This window comes from Atractosteus spatula, chromosome 8, assembly GCF_055471065.1.
Source record: "Atractosteus spatula isolate fAtrSpa1 chromosome 8, fAtrSpa1.hap1, whole genome shotgun sequence".
In the NCBI taxonomy this organism is placed as follows: domain Eukaryota; kingdom Metazoa; phylum Chordata; class Actinopteri; order Semionotiformes; family Lepisosteidae; genus Atractosteus; species Atractosteus spatula.
In genome coordinates, this window is record NC_142713.1 from 33,871,809 (window position 1) to 33,888,669 (window position 16,861).

The window sequence follows — 16,861 nt, forward strand, 5'->3', positions numbered from 1 at the left end:
GTACTGACTTGTACTTTTTGCTACAAGGGGTTTATTTAAATATTGAACTGTCCGTTAGTAGTAGAATGTTTTCTTAACATGCTCTATAAAGGTTTATAAATTAAATAAGTAGCTTCTAATTTTTATTACATGTTGGAATTTTATAACCTATTTCAGAACATATTCAATATAACCACCTATAATTACATTCTGCATTCCTAGAAATTGCACAATACACAGAAGCATGTCCTATGAAACTTAATTAAGATCTTGCTTTTAAATCTTCAGTAGTGCAGGAATTATCCTGAAATATATGACTCTCCTGGTATTTCCATTTAAACAATACCATGTCTGAAAGGGACCTAGTGATTTGTATCGAAGGTTTAGTATGATGCCAACTATCTGAAAATTAATACAATGTTTCTGAAACAGGTGGTTTTGTGTGAACAGTTGAGTTTAATAGCCAAGTTAATAATGCACTTCCACCATTTTAAAAGACAAGAGCTTGTGCCCCAATCACATTGCTAGGAAGCTACTCGAGATACCACAACTTTTCGGGTGAAACTAAATGATGTGAAACTAAATGTTTCTGCTTCCCACATTATATTGATGAGAACATAGCTAAGTCTACAAAAACATCAAGATCACTTTCTTTTCTAGGGATTCCTACAGCTCTGTATCACCCACAAAATACATATAATGTGTGTTCTTGCAGCCTATGTGGATCACTTTGCCTTTATCAATATCAAATTTTATTTGCCATTTTGTAATTCTTCTTTGCCTCTACAGGAGCGAATCACTAAAATCAAGAGTATTACTAAATGAACAGACTTAAACTGTGATCTGCAAATGCATTTAAACACTGATTAAGCATCTATTAACAAATCTGTGAACTTGAAAAATTTAGATAATTAAGAAAAATTATAACAGCATAGATCAAAATTCCACTAGTAACAGTAGAATATGCCCCCTTGAGTAGAATATGTAGTATTCTTGAGTAGAATATGTAGGATAGAGGTCCCCTTTTTAAAGTCATAGGTATTTATTCATAATAAATATCACAACATTGTGACAGTCTTTTTACCTCCTTAATAAAAACTCTAGGATAAGTAATATGACAGTCATGTTGCATAGCTTATTTAAAAGTGATGGAAAATTACTGGTGTCAATGCAAGCAGTTTAAGTCAGTATGCGAGTGATGTCCCAAGTCAGGACAACAGATGCCAAGGCAGCAGCAGAGAAGCAGTTAGTGGAATTCAGATGAATTCTACAGAGGGGCAGAGTTAGCCAAAATTTTCCACCCTTTACATAACTAATCCTTTACAGAGAGGATGTTTTGGGAAAAACGGACAAATCATCAGATGCATCTGGAAAAAAATGCTGTGGTACAATCAGTGCTTATATGGTTACAACTAGTCATCATCGCGTGGTTTGTAAACTTGAGTCAAAACTAGTATTAGTATCAAGGCTACATTGTCCATGTTCACATGTGGACATATATGGTAAATAAATTTTTTATGGTTAATATAGGTCAACAAAAGCCATTAAGAAAAAAGTACTCAGTATATTCCTGTGATGCAGTGGTTACTGACAAAGCTTTTGTTAGCCACAGTTTTTTTGTGGTATTTACCACACTGATAAAAGCCATTTACCTCATTTGTTTTTGTGAATCACTTTCAGTGTATGCGGATTAGAAAGGGGTAGTTCTTTTTATTGTATTCTGTTTTGATAATGCAACTATCACTTCAGTAAGCACTACTTATGAATTGGAAGAAGGCACGGTGAGACTAACATTCTTTACTGCCATGATAAAACAGCTGGTGAGGTTAATGAATACTCCCCCCCCCCCTAAGAGTTCAGAAGGGATAGTAAATGTTTCCTGGATTTTCAGCATCAATTGCTCTAGACATTATTTTATTATACAAAGGAACAGGTAAAGGTTTTTTTCAATGCTGAAAAGAAAAGAGACAAAGCGTTTCAGCTCCGGAGCTTCTTTCGTCTGTCAGTTTCCCTCTCTCCCTCACACCGGAAGGCCCCACAACCTAAACGTCTCTTTTCTTTTCCTTCTTTTCCTTTCAGCATGTAATAAACCTTTACCTGTTCCCTTTGCATAATAAGGTAATGCCTAGAACAAGTGATACTGAAAAACTGGGAAACGTTAACTAGTAATGCAGCTACCTACTTTATTCTAAACTGAAGTGCCGAAGTGAAGAATGCACTCTAATTATATTCTTCATTGGTACTGCAGAATGAAAGTATATTTGTAAAACATTTTAATTACACAGTATTTTTTTTTGTCTTTTAGATGCAACTGTCAACGAACAGAACAGTCAGCCCGGTGACTGCCAGCAGCTTCCCGTAAATGTGATGCATCACCAAATGAATGTAATCCCGCAGCCAGTCAATCCACAGCCTATTAACCCACAGCCTGTGAACATCCTGCAGTTCCCCATGGGGGTGCCCACACCTGCAATGAACATCCAGCCTGCCCCATTCAACATGTCCCACCAGTTACCAGTGCACATCCACTCTGCGGTGCCCCTCATGCAGGTGCCAGCTCCTGGGTCTCAGGTTCTACCCCCACCCCCACCCCCTCCTCCACCTACACAGCAGGCAAGCTTTGTGGCCCCGCAGTTGGACAGCAAACAGCCTCAGGTGAGCTGGCATGGCGCAGTGCTTGCTATCAACGGGTTATCCTATAGAGTTCTGTTGCTCTGTTGACTTTTTTAACCTTATTTTACACTCAAGGAATTGAGGAAAGTTGAATGTTCTCGGAGAGCGACAAAATTGCAGACAGTGTTAGAAAAGGTTTTTCAGTCTCAGGTTTTTTTTAGACCAATTAGTGTTCTTAACCAATTGACAATGAAGTGGCAATCAAAGTTCATTAGACTCTTAGACTGAAAGAAGTAAGAAACCTCTTGCTTTAATCGATTGTAACCTTCCCACTTAGTGTTGGGCGGATGTGATCTTGTCTTGAAAAGGTAAATACACTTGGACATGCTTGTGAAAATATTCTTTCAGAGATTACATCCAGGTTTTCCTTCACAGTATTTCAACACTTGGTTTCAAAGAATTGTGCCAGTATATATTGTTTCCCACTCTCAAGCTTATTTGTTCATACATCCCTGAAATACACATGCTAAAAGGTTTGGTGTCCCACCTCTCAGAACTTGCATTTTAGTCCGAAATGATAGGTTGCTAGATCATTAGGGATGTTTTATACAATTTTGTTAATTTTTAAACTGATGCTTTCTACTTGAATTGTCCAGACTGATGCTGTACTATAGATAAATGAACAGATGTTTCATAATATATACCCCAACAACTGTTTACGGACCAGTTTCACAAACTGAATCATGTGTTGCTGCAGATGGTGGTTGCTTAAATGATTTGTTGTGGTTTAAAACCACAAGTGTGACTGAGTGATCTTCCTTAATGCACATTATGTATAATGCCATTGGTTATTTTGGTTTTTGGTATTTTTGTGATTTTGTACTATTGAATGTTTTGAACTTGACCGTTTTAAGCAGTAGTGTAGTGGATTAAGAAATATTATCAATTCAACTGAGTAGGGTGTAAATATTAAAATACGAACCTGACATTTTTCCAAATATAGCTTTATTTTTAAAAATGATGAACTGGATATGTTTGTTGATCTTGTTTCTATCTTGAGCAGGCAGTGACCAGTGCCCAGGGGGGTAACAAGTTCAGCGCTCCTCTCCTGCCCAATCCAACCAAAGTCCCGGGAAGTGCAGTTCAGGGACCACCTAGCATCATTCTTCCATCGTCCACCACCCAGAGCAGCGCGGCTGGAAAATCCATTTCGAGTAAAGAAATCATCAGAGTTGAAGTCAATGCTGACAGTTCAAAGAAAGAAAAGGCATGTTTCACCTATATGTGACTATATGTATATTTAATTGTAGGGTGAAACAAAGCAGGGATTTCAATTTGTATACAAAAATGTTTCCAGAGAAATTCATTGTACTTTTTTCCTTTCTCTGTACACAAACAATTGAGAAATTATGAGCTTTTGTGAAACCATTGACTCATGATTTAAAGATGTTTGGTGTTGTTTGCATTTTAACTGGATAACACAATAGGATCTGAAGCATTTTACTTCTTGGGGACAATAAATGAAATGGGGCATGGAGATACTGTAGTGATTGTATACAGTCATGAGTTAAATTTCTCCCAGTTTCTAACTTGATGGAGCATTAGAATAACATCTCTTTGATAGCATAAATTCCTACCAGAAAAAACAGGTTAAAACTGAAAATAGCAGAGTTTTGTGACATTTTTTAGAAATATGTCAATTCTACAACAGTGATCATTTCACGTAAATATTTTTTTAGCTAAAATTCTAGTGTACAGGTATTTAAAATACACTGTGATATCGTGTCACTGTTGTCAAGCACTGATTCCATTTGTGTTAGCTGTTATTAGTCGTCAGTATTATCCACCTAATAGTTTTGTGGAAATTTTGTATGAGATGAGTAGTGCTGGTATCCTAATTTTAAACAGCTGAATGCAGAGATTTTGATCTGTTATTTAAAAGGTAAACATGGCAGAAATGAAGATTATGTTCTATCTTCATTGAATTATTTTAATACAAAAGACAGTAGTACAGTAGGTACATGATTGACATTGAATTGTATGTTATATCAGTTACACAAATTTGTGTATGTAGTTTCAAACTTTTATAGTAAAAATAAATATGAAAGCAACATACTGTCAAAACCTTCTCCAGATTCAAACTGGAATCTAGTGAGAAGTACAAATGTGTAATCCGCTTTCTAAACCGTGTTGTGTACACAGTGATTAATGCCGGTTTAATTGCATTTTGCAGAAGTCAGCAATAAAACCTATTTCTCTTTATCTAGTATGCAATAAACAAAAACTGCATTTCAGTGCAGATGAAGCATGTGGATGTTTTATGGCAATTAATAGTGGTAGATTAAAAATGTACTGCATTTAGTATTTCTGTTGCCATGCATTTAATGATTCAGATTTGAATGGTAAACTAATATGCTTGTGTTCATTTATCTCCAGAAGCTGCAAATTCAGGAAAGAGCTATACAAGAAGTTAAGCTGGCAATTAAACCATATTACCAAAACAAGGACATCACCAAGGATGAATACAAAGAGATTGTCCGCAAAGCAGTGGATAAAGTAAGTAAAGACGGATTTAGTTGCTAGGTACACAGCAAACATGGGGAAAAAAGTGTTTAACATAGATAAAAATGGCATTTTGCATAGGTTTGCATGGTTAGAAGTTAGCGTAAGAGATGATATTCTGTTAAGTGTTTCTTTTCCTTTCAGGTTTGTCATAGCAAGAGTGGAGAAGTCAATTCTGCCAAAGTGGCGAATCTGGTGAAGGCATACGTCGATAAATACAAACATGCCCGCAAGAATAAAACAGAAGATCATGGAAAGTTATGAAACATGTTTCTTTAAATATTTGCTAAGTGCAATTTCTACCAACTGTAACATTATATTCAAACTCTTAGGGACAGACTGGAAATAAGGTTTTGATATCGCCAACGTAATGTTAATATAAAATTTTTTCTATAGATTTCATATTTTGTTTAAAATAAGAGAAATTGAAATTATAGATCGTAAAACCCTTTGTTTTAAATAGGTCTGTTTAATTGGTAACTACTGTTATTCTCTGAAACTGTTAATGGTTAAAGCTTAGCATGCTGGGCCAGTGGAATGTCTTTATGATTTATAAATTGTACAGATTGAGGACCTGCAGTAGTGAGATCACATCGATCTCTTCTCTTGTAGCTAATTGGTACTGAACAGGTATGTACAGTTTTCATCTATCAGGATAAGGTCTTTTCTTAAGTTTTTAGGTTGCAATTTTTTCATCTTTTTTGTTTTTATATAAAGGATTCTCTTAAAGCCTAGGTAATTGTGTTGCCTTCATAATTATTTGTAGCAAAAACTGGAAATATGAGTGCAGGACTCTGCTGTGTTCAGTCATGTCAGAAATCTTGTCACTAAGGATTTAATATATTCAAATTAGGTTAGGCATTTAAGTGTAGTTCGAGAAACAAATCATTTTGCTGATCAGAAATCCATGCCCTTAATTTTTTGTAAAATGTGCTGCGTGGACACTGTACCTATAATCCAGAAAGCATTGAAATAAATGATATGCTGCTTATTGTGATTTTCATGTGCATTGTTTTTAGGAGTTCTGTCTAGACTAAAACCAGCAGATGCAACTTCATTGTTATTTTTTTATAGCTAGCAAAAGATGATGTTGGATTCTTAGTTCATAATGTAGATAACACTGAACTGGTTTAGATTTTTTAAATTGGAAAATCAAGCTATATTTGTAAGCTTCTTCTTTTGGGTATGTTTATTTTGTGTTGGAATAATGAAGTGTATGTATGTGGCAGATTTTTTATGAACAGTCCTTCTGATGAATTGTAACCATAAACAATGAATGCAGAATTTATGAATTTGCAGTTATTCAGAAGGGATACTGAGGTTATCTGTAAAGAACTGATTTTAGTAGTGTTCTGCTTAAATTGCAAGTCATTGAGGTATCCATACCTTGCAATAGTACCCGAGTACAGTTAATTGAAGTCACTTGTTTATATTCTTTCAGTTATCTGCTCCAGCATTTCCTCTTTAAAGCAATATCTTCCATGGCTTTTTTGCAATACAGCATCCAAATTGAAAACCTATACTGACTGTTCATTTTTCTTTTCTTCCGTGAATATCCCATATAAAACATTAGCAAGGGAATACTGTTTGTAGAAGATGTGCGGTTATCAGGTTCTTTAGACGAATGTCATTGTAAGATTTGTATATATAGGAGAGATAACAGGCATAATAAAAAAAAATGAAAAGGTTCCTGTACTCTTTGATTAATGTTTTGGGTATTTACTGAAATTTTAGTTTTGCTAGTCATTTTCTTTGAATTTCTAGTGGGTTTTCCAAGGTAGGGCATTCTCTTAAGCCATGGCTGCATTGCTCTTCTCTGGAAAGATTGCAGAGTGGCAATATCTTTTAAAAAATATAGTTCTAAGAAAATTCTACCCAATATTCTAAAAGTTTGGCAGTCTATACAATTTTAACATAACCCTTAAGTTCTATGATTTTAACTATATATACTAACATTTTGACTTTTTTCATTGGATGTCAGTATAAGCATTAGCATTTTTTGTCGTTTTTAATTTTCTAGTGTAATAAGGATGTCTATTGTGCTAAACGTGTGATAAGTACTGTACATTGTGCGTGTGGTCATCCTAATTCAACCATGTCTTTTAATAATGAGGCATGCTTCCAGTCAAGGAGTCGGTTAATTATTGTGAGATTCTCCTCAGCTGATCTTGTAGAGTGGTGATCAACTTGTACTGGAATGACGAAGGTCAAGTAGGAGCATTCATGTCATTCTAGCTCATTAAATTCACAGAAGCAAGGAGTTTAAAGACGATGTATCTTTGTGGTTTTCCAATGCGTATCTTTTCCTACTGAGGTGTTATGATCACCTGCCTTTATTTTAACTCTTTGCATTAGCACTGAGCATCAAGAGAACTCCCTTACAACTGCAATAAATTGACAGGAGTTGCACTGACATCTTATTAAACACACATGACAGCTAAATTCATCATTCTGATTAACATTTGTCTTTAACAGGGTTCATCTACGGTGAAAGTCCCAGGCTAGAAGCATGTATGGCCAGGGTTGAAAGCCTTACAAGCGGTTATTCTAATAATTATTCTTTCTACAAGGTTGCAGATGCTTTCCTGTCCGATTCATAATGCCTGCAACAGCCTGTGCCTGTGCACTGGTGTTTGCACTCTATATCGCGTGTCATCCCAGTACGTTCCACAAATGTTCACTTTGACTTTTGTCTGGCAAGTAGGGCATACACAGTTTTTCTGTCCCATCTTTCAAGGAAAAGAAAGTCATGGTTACATGAGCGGCATGAGGATGTGAGTTGTTCTCGCATCTGTACACTTGATCAGCGTAACACCATCCAGTCAAACCATCAGTAAATACAAGTATTACAGTGCCTGGATACTCCTGCTCAGATCATCACGCTTAGACCTTTCCATTGATTGTTCATTTGTGCACAATAATTAGCTTCACGTTCCACACCACGCTGCGATTTACACAACATTGATTAATTGCTGAAGAGGACTTGGCTCTGCTGTCTTCAACCTGACTGAATTGTTGCTGCAAGATCAGGATGATCAAGTGAGAGGATGATGTCCTCTTGCAAAGTGGGGTATATTTTTTGGGGGGGATTTTCAATTTCATGACTAATACATGTGCAACAGTCAGCTGAGTGCATTATAGTCAAGTCACGAATGACTAAAATTATGCCAAAAATATTTTATCCTCTAAAATCTTGATTTTCTGGAAACAGAAATGCATAAGTATTGATGGGTTTTTTATGCTTTGTAAATGTAGCATTCTCCATCCCAAGGAATCCCAAAGCACTTTATAAGTGGGAACAGGCCCACTTCATCCCCCACTGAAATGCAGCCTTTATGCACTGGTAGTCCCACTACACAATAGATCAGGTCAAGTGTGAAATTCACCACTTGAACTCATTCAGTTCAACCTCAGGGGAATTTAAGAACTATGTGGTGCAACATACAACACAAAGCAATATGACCAGCAGCCATATCGCCCAGCAACTCGCAACTGACAACCCACTGAAGCTCAGCAGCTGTGAGCCTGGTCAATACCTAAATGGGAGTCCTCCTAGGAAAAACTAAGGTTGCTGCTGGAAGAAGTGTTAGTGGGGCCAGCAGGGGACACTCTCCCTGCGGTCTGTGTGGGTCCTAATGCCCCAGTATAGTGACAGGGACTCTATATTGTATAAAGGCGCCTTCTGATGAGAGATAAAACTGAGGTCCTGAGTGTGGTCATTAAAAATCCCAGGGCATTTCTCAAAAACAGTAAGGGTGTTACCCTGCCGTCCTGGCCAAATTTGCCATTGGCCTTTACCAGTCACGGCCTCCTTATAATCCCCATCTATGAATTGGATTCACTACTCTGTAATCCTCCCCGCAGATAGCTGATATATGGTGAGCGTAATGTGTACATCATGGCTGTTGTCGCATCATCCGAGTGGGTGCTGCACATTGGTGATAGTGGAGGGGAGACCCCATTATCTGTAGAAATGTGTCCAGAATAGCACTATATAAGTGTATTATTAAACCAAAAACAAAAAACTGTGATGAAAAAAGAGTATACATAGATACAAATGGCAGACAGATCATAGAAGGGATTGAAAGTATATTTAGTATTTAGGGAGATATTAGTACATCCATATTTGCAGGGGAGGGGGGTCTGTCAAGTAGACATTATCTTGATGAGACTTCTTTACAGTCATTGTTTGCAAGACTGATGGCCTCTGATGAAGGATGTGAGATGGATCTTCAATGATGGCACAGGAACTTCCTCAGGATCTGGTGGGCATACAGCTGTTCCAGGGGTCTTACAGGCTCACCAATGATTTTGGAAGAAAGAACAGCCTTGTGGTGAACCAGTAGAAGTACAAATGGAGTCTGAGGGGAAGCTTGAACAAAGCTGTGCAAGCCAAGAGGGGAATTTAGTGAGAAACCAGTTAAAATCCTTATTCTTTCAAAAAGTGCTATTGTCAAAATAGTCAGCACCTTGGTTTAATGTCTCTTCCTAAGAGTGGCACCTCCAGCACAATTTCTCTGCTCGTTGTACTGAGTGGTATACAAATTCCAATCTTGAGAGAAGACTGCCGCCTACTGGTCCACAGATTTCACTTATAGCAGCAACCTGGTTTTCCTTTGAGATTTCCAAGGTGTGGTCTTGCTTAGCTTCTTGAGAAGAGACAAGAAAATATTAGTTAATGCTAATAATTTTTGCATCAAAGATAATGCAAGTCTCATTAGGATGCTCGTCAGATTTTCATATACTATGAAATGGGAAAGAGCTGTTACAGCACTGTTGGCATCAAAATTATTTAGAAAGAATACAATATGAAACTGAGACATGGTAGATGGTTGGTTATCTTTATATTAAAATTACCGGGTCTAAACATTATTCTTGTTGTTGCAACAGGCAGTTCACACAAAACACAAATGTGAGAATTTGTGACGTAATTTATAATAATGCATTTTTATACCATCTTTATTTCTGAGATCCCTTCATGATCATGGTTGAAAGGGCTTCATCACTTTTTTATTATAACATGGCTGCTTATGAGAATATATGTAAAAGTAAAGTGTCTTCCAAAGGTATTGGGACAGCAGAGTCCAGCTTGACTTAACAATCAGGAACACTACTTGGAAAAAGTAACAGAGATATCTGCTATCCAGGAAAAGTGCATACATTTTGAAAAACACTTATTTCTACTTTACTGTCCAGCAATTTATATATATATATGTGTGTGTGTGTTTTCATAAGATTTGCATAAGTACATGCAATATAATATTTTATTCTTGGCTGATTCCATACTTGCATTCATTTATATTAGAACAAAATCATACATTGTGTTCAACCCAGTACATTAATTTGACTGTACATATTAGGACACATGCACTGTTCTAAGTCAAGTCGGTATTTACTGTAGCTGCATATGCCTTTAAGGCAATAATTATAGTGCATGAATTCTGTGACCCACTGAACTCTCCAAACTTCTTATGTAATTGAGATGCTTTGCCAAGCTTTTACTGCAGCAATTTTTAGTTCTTGTCTATTTTTGGGTTGTCCCGACCATTTTTTTTAAGCATGCTAAACTGGATTTAAATCTGTAGATTGATTTGGCCAGTCTTAAGATTTTCCATTTTTTCTTTCTCCTGGGGAACTCCTTGCTTGCATTGGCCATATGTTTTAAGTCATTGTCATGCTACATGGTGACAAGCACCATCAATGAAGTGTACATCATGATGTAAAAAATTACATTATGCCTGCCCAGGATATGTCATTTCCTATGTGTATGTGTGAACTACAGGATCTAAGGATAGACACTAATAATGAAATACAGAGTGATACTATCAAGAACTCTGATTTTTTTTTCTCATTTTGGAACTTGGGGAAATCCTTTGGTATAGTCTTGTTCAATCCAAATATAATGACATATTTATTATGTTCTCATGACCATAGGATTTGAAGGTGGTTAGCAAGCAGCAACCATATCCTTCACTGTCTCTTGGGGTTATGAATTTTTTTGACATGCCACCCATTTTTTGAATTAGCATTGCATACATCCAGTGCAATCCAATATAGATGTAGTGTATTGGTACGACCTCTTTCAGAAATAAATCGGGATCAGAGGGGTGATTGAAGTTGGTGACCTCTGAGCTTATGTTTTAAATTGTTTTAATTAAGTAGTTTTACTAGCATTATCTTACTTCTGATGTATATAAATGTTGAGTGAAACCTAGTCATTTCGGAAAATCCTGATATGGAATTTTTTTCTACTTATTCAGTGTTGTTTCCAAAAATGTAGTGGACTGACTGTACAGTCATTTCCCATCAATTCTTACATTTCCACTGGGATTCACCCAGATCCCCTGGCCAAACTAGAATCACAAGACACAAGTTGTTCTGTGATCTTTGTGTGGTTTATCAGCACTCAGGCTTTTCTAAAGTAGAAAAATAAAGAAAAAAAGTAGTTAATCCTTATATTGCACTAGATCTGAAATTTCAGTGAGATTATTACTTTGTAAATAGTGTTAATCCAAGTTCAAGAATGGGAGAAAAAATACATTTTTGCCCATATTTGGCTTGATGTGACGCAACGTAGTTTTTTACTACCATTGGAGAGCAGTGAAAAATTCTTTTGATTTTACAAATGGGTTGCATTCTTCCTGTGATGTGGTTTGAATGAAGTGAAATACTTCAGCTGTTTGCCTGTCGTCTTCTGATCTTTCTGGGCTTCCAAAAACAACCCACCAATGCAATCAGTGATACATTCATAGACCCTCTATTCCATCAGATTAGCATGTTGGAACCACATGACTGACATTCATTATCCCTTCTTAAACCCTTTAGTTAAGTTTGCACTAATCCTGCATGCAATAATAGACAGAAACTGATATGAAAGGAAAGGGTTAAATTGTGGTAATTAGGAATAATTTAAAGTAGTAGTTTGAATCGGTACTGATTGCCCTGAGTAGAAGTGTTTAGTAGGTCTAGCCAAACATTCCACAAAATGTAAAGTTAGAAAACTGATTTAAAAGGGAAGCTTCAGAGGTTTTGGTTAATTGTCCAATTAAGTATGGATTGTGTATCCACCCCAGATAGGTACAAATTTCTTTGGTAGGCCAAATAGATTTTTTTGTAAAAAACAAATGTATTTGTATTTGTATTAGTACAAGCTTCTGCTACAAAAATCTTGTCATTAGAAGCACCCATCGAGGCGAATACCCTTAAGGTAAGCTGGGTTCATTGCCCATCCTCAGCTTGCTGTGACACAGTGACGCATGGAACGGGTCGATCACCTTGTGTGCTGTAGTGGCAATAGCAGTGGAAATGAGAGCTGCACCACTTCAATGTCTTATCTCTGATGCTGGTGATGAAGGAAGCAGATCAAATCCTTCCCATTATTGTCATCCCCAGTATTAGCCCAAAGGCTGTAGTAGTATGCTCTGTGGATTAACAGTTCTAAAAGGTAAGAAAGATAATGATTTGATTCTATTTAAAAATGAATGAATGAATTGCAAAGTGCCCCAAATTCACATATAGTTTTTCATGGTTCCAAGATCAACAGGATGAAGCCTGCCAAAGCCAAAATGTTGTCTCCTTTTTTTTCCCTTTCAGCAAGGAATAAACCTTTACCTCTTCCTGTACAATTATGATTATCTGTGTCTGTGATAATCTTTTTTGTGTAAATGAAAAGACCTGTGGGCCCACCACCCCAACACCAGGAGAAGGCGTTTCCGCAAAGTGACACTGCAGCAAATCCATTACCGACTAAGATACACAATTTTAAAAGGCAGTAAGCCCCAGAAACCTTACGTAAGTAAACATTTCAGGCGGGATTGCAGGAATGGGACTTTTTAACTTTTTCTGTTGCGTTGTTATAGTTCCTGAAATAAAAAAGGACAAAATTTGTAATACAATCCAGTGCTGGGTTTCTTTCATCTTTCTGAAGCAGTACTTTTTCTGTCCTGACACATCTGAAGCTAGCGGTGCTGGTATGGGGTGCCTCCCCTCCATCATCCTTACTTATATTATTTATATGATCTCCAGATTCCTCATTCATACATAACACACTAGTAAATGTCCGAGGAGCTCAATACTCTGGGTCAGTCAGGTAGGCTTTGTCATTTGTTCTGCTATTATAAAGCGGAGAGAAGTGCCCCTGAAGTGGCAACACTACAGTTTTGAACGCTGTGAAGAACGACTGCTGACAGCCACCTGGCCTAAAGTGGGCTTTAAGTAACTTTACTCAGGTATGTTAAAAATAACATCATAATCTAAAGGTTTTACTTCAAGATACTTTTAGCTATTGGGTGGATGATGAATTCTTTAAAAATCTTTTTTGTATAAAAATATTTGAGAGGAAAACCGCAGTCATCTGGAAAGCTGTTAGACATCACTGAGTGTGTAGTGATAATGTGCATTTTCAGCTCCCTAAGGAAAAAATACTGGTAAAGTGTAAATCTTTTGTTTGAAGGTTCTATTTAATTTGGGATATGGGTAATAGTAATATATTAGGGTTATAAATTTGAATTGAACAAAGACTATTTAGTTATACATCCACATACACTTTATAGCTTTTTAGTCACTATCAAGGAGGCTGTTTAAATTGACAAATAAAGCAAATCCTCATGTAACTTATGGATGGGACTAGCTTACCTCGTTCTTAAGACGTTTGATCAGACTGTTTGCTTTTTTAATTGTATTGCAAATCCATTATTAAACTCTGAAGACAATTTGTAATTGTAATGAGTTACATTGCTCTTTCTGTACACATCCAATGAGTCTCTTGATAATGAACACAAAAAAAAAACTACCAACATTGAATAATATGAAGAGCGAGACTGAAACCTAAAATGTGGTTATTGTGATTCAGAAAAGAGGATCTGATTGCCAGGCTAAATTGGTGGTGGGTAGCTGGCCCAGAGGACTGTAAAGCAGTACTCTGTCTGTCCTGTTACCCTCTATGGGGATTCTGACTTGAAGATATTTAGTCACATTCTCACAGATGGCAGCTTTGCACCTGTGGCCCCTCAGCCAAGCACAGATACCAAATGTCTGAACCTGCGGTTTCTCTCGTACAGGGCAGGATTACTATTGCAACAACACGCCAGTAGGGTAAAACTAACCTGTCTAATGGTGGTCTGTTCCAAATGTAGTATTTTTCAGATACGAGCCTGCTTAAAATCTGGAAACAGTTTTGTTTCAGTTAACTAATAATTGAATTACTTGAATGCAATTAGTAATTCAGATGGAATAAAATTAGTGGGATCCTGCAGCTTTTGAGGGCTCAGACTAGTACTGGTTGAAATCTTCAAGCAATACATCCTTCAGAAACTGGGCACCACAGCTGCTGCCTCTGGATTACCTTTTCGGCTTTTGCTTGAGCTCGTTTAAGGCCTTTGGTATCCATGGCAATCAATCTGGCACCATTCTTACACATCACAACCATTCTGTGTACAAAAAAAATAACAACATTGATTCTCTCAAAGCCAGAACTCTCATGTGACAAACTGAAAAGCCACCCTTCACATTTCATAACACAGTACTGATGAGCTTGACACAAAAAAACAGCACAAATGACCATTAAACATTATCATTTTGCAACACGTAATAGCACGTGCAACTATCATTTTTATATATATACTATGTGTAAAAGAACGTGGATATCCGATTTTAAAACTTCACAAAAACTGAATGCAACTGAGATAAGAGTAGGTGTGCACCACAGAGCTGTATTTATCAACCTGGATGGCTGTACAACATAGTTAATATTGAGTTTGTACAGTTTCTGCTGCAATCGGGTGGAATGCATGCCACAATTAAGAAGCTGAAAATGTACCGTATACTCAATTTGTGTAACGGTTACCACTCAACACCTCCAAAGGTAAAATGTTTTAGTAGATTTAAGAATTGAATAAACCAAGCTCTCATACTGCAGCGTGAGTTTTAAAATCTCTTGCCCGCATATTATTATGTAAAGTGTATGACTGGCCGTAATACCGGGAATTAAAGACTCAGAGCATTCTTCGTAGAATGGCATTACTTTTACAGTAAATACATGTATGATTGTACATTTTTTGTCATTTATGCAGTCTTGTTTTTCTATTTGTACATATTTGCTAATCATATAATTTTGCATAGTGTGGTGAATTCCAGTTATTTTAGAAGAAACGATCATACAAGGCAATTGTGACACCAGTCACTGGCTCCAAAACGCTGATAAATTTCTAAATGATTTGAAGTTTTCAGTCGATACTGCAATTTATATAAATGCAAGTATAAATGTCTCTTAAGCTATTACATAAATCAATGGTTTCAAATACATCTTTCCATTGTAAGTAGTAATTTAGGGAGTTTACCAATAAATTTAGTTAGATCAGTATTTATATTTCAATCCGAATTAGTCAGAAGGAAGTGACTAATGTTATTAGTCTGATGTCATTGCATCCCTAAACTAAAATGGGAGACCATAAACGGCTCCTCAGAGACAAGCTGCCAGCCTGAGCACTTTCACTTGAACTGTGTTACCTGAACTCCTAACAGTGGAGCCGGACTTTCATAGGCTCGTGGCCAATGATTCACTGATCAAACAGCAAGCCGGGGGTCCCATGGGGTCCCACCCTTCATCAAAACTACAGTGGTGAGATTATACACAGAAGTTCCCAATAACTCCCAGCGGCAGCAGTTTACTGTTCTATTGCACATCTTGCCATCCACGCTTCTTCAGCAGCTTGAACTTTGGAAGCTTCTTGGCAACATTATGATATTAGACTGAAGGTTTAACACTAATAATACAATTCATAACATTACAGTTCAGTGCAGTGCTGGCTCCCAAAACTCACTGAAGTATTTTTTTTGCCTCGTGTTGCATGTGAGAAGGTGCCTTGAGTTTGCCAGGTGAAAAGACCCGTCTCGCAGCTCAAAGGTGAGGAAGGTAAACTTGGTCTTCAATCACTGTAGTTTAGGGGTTACAGACATAAAATGAGAACAGAATTTGACACTCCAAATTGGAGAGGAAAAAATGGACAAACCACAAAGAGCACTTAAAACAATAAAAATGAACTAAAATACCCTTTAATAATTGTTTAAAGACCATCTAGATCAGCTTTATTGGTGTTTATTATAAAATAATTGGCAAAACAAAAGACAATCCCCTTTAAAATATAAAAAAAACATAAAAATATTGCTATATTGTCCACATCACCTTCCTTCTCAGTATACAGCAGCCTAAAACTATAGGACACAAGGAATGTTTTACACTTACGGTGTGAAAAAGCAAAAAGGAAGCTCACCCTCTATTCCCCATTTCCACTTCTATCATACACACGCACACAAAAAAGTTTTATGGGTAAAGTTTAAAATAAAAAGAAAGACAAAAAAATGTTCAGTCTTTTATTTAAAAACTATAAACAGTCACCAAAGTAAATAAAGCCATTCTATAACATAAACTGTTAGATCTATATTTATACTGCACATCCTACTGACACAGCAGAAATGGTGATGGGATGATTTTCCCCGTTTTTGGATGCTAATACAACAGGCAATAGGCAGTTATAAATGGTTACACAACACGCTGTAAAGAGGACACAGTTTGGGGATGTGAGCAGGAATGTGGCAATGGTATTAAGAATGAAAAAATAGTACAATAAAACTCCACACTATATTAAGATAGAAAAAGTAGTGAAGAAAATATCATACCTGCACATAAAGCAAATATAACACAGGAGAA

At 36.7% G+C, this 16,861-nt stretch overlaps 1 protein-coding gene across 1 annotated transcript in view; it reads left to right on the forward strand.

Annotated features, from left to right (window-relative positions):
* scaf11 (SR-related CTD-associated factor 11) overlaps positions 1-6,672 on the forward strand; it is a 30,520-nt gene extending 23,848 nt beyond the window's left edge. The window contains exons 12-15 of the mRNA XM_088923049.1: positions 2,285-2,634; positions 3,656-3,859; positions 5,029-5,148; positions 5,299-6,672. Coding sequence (XP_088779175.1) covers positions 2,285-2,634; positions 3,656-3,859; positions 5,029-5,148; positions 5,299-5,418 — 794 coding nt within the window. The 3' untranslated portion in view covers positions 5,419-6,672. The remainder of the gene's footprint in view (positions 1-2,284; positions 2,635-3,655; positions 3,860-5,028; positions 5,149-5,298) is intronic.
* Positions 6,673-16,861: the final 10,189 nt, after the last annotated feature.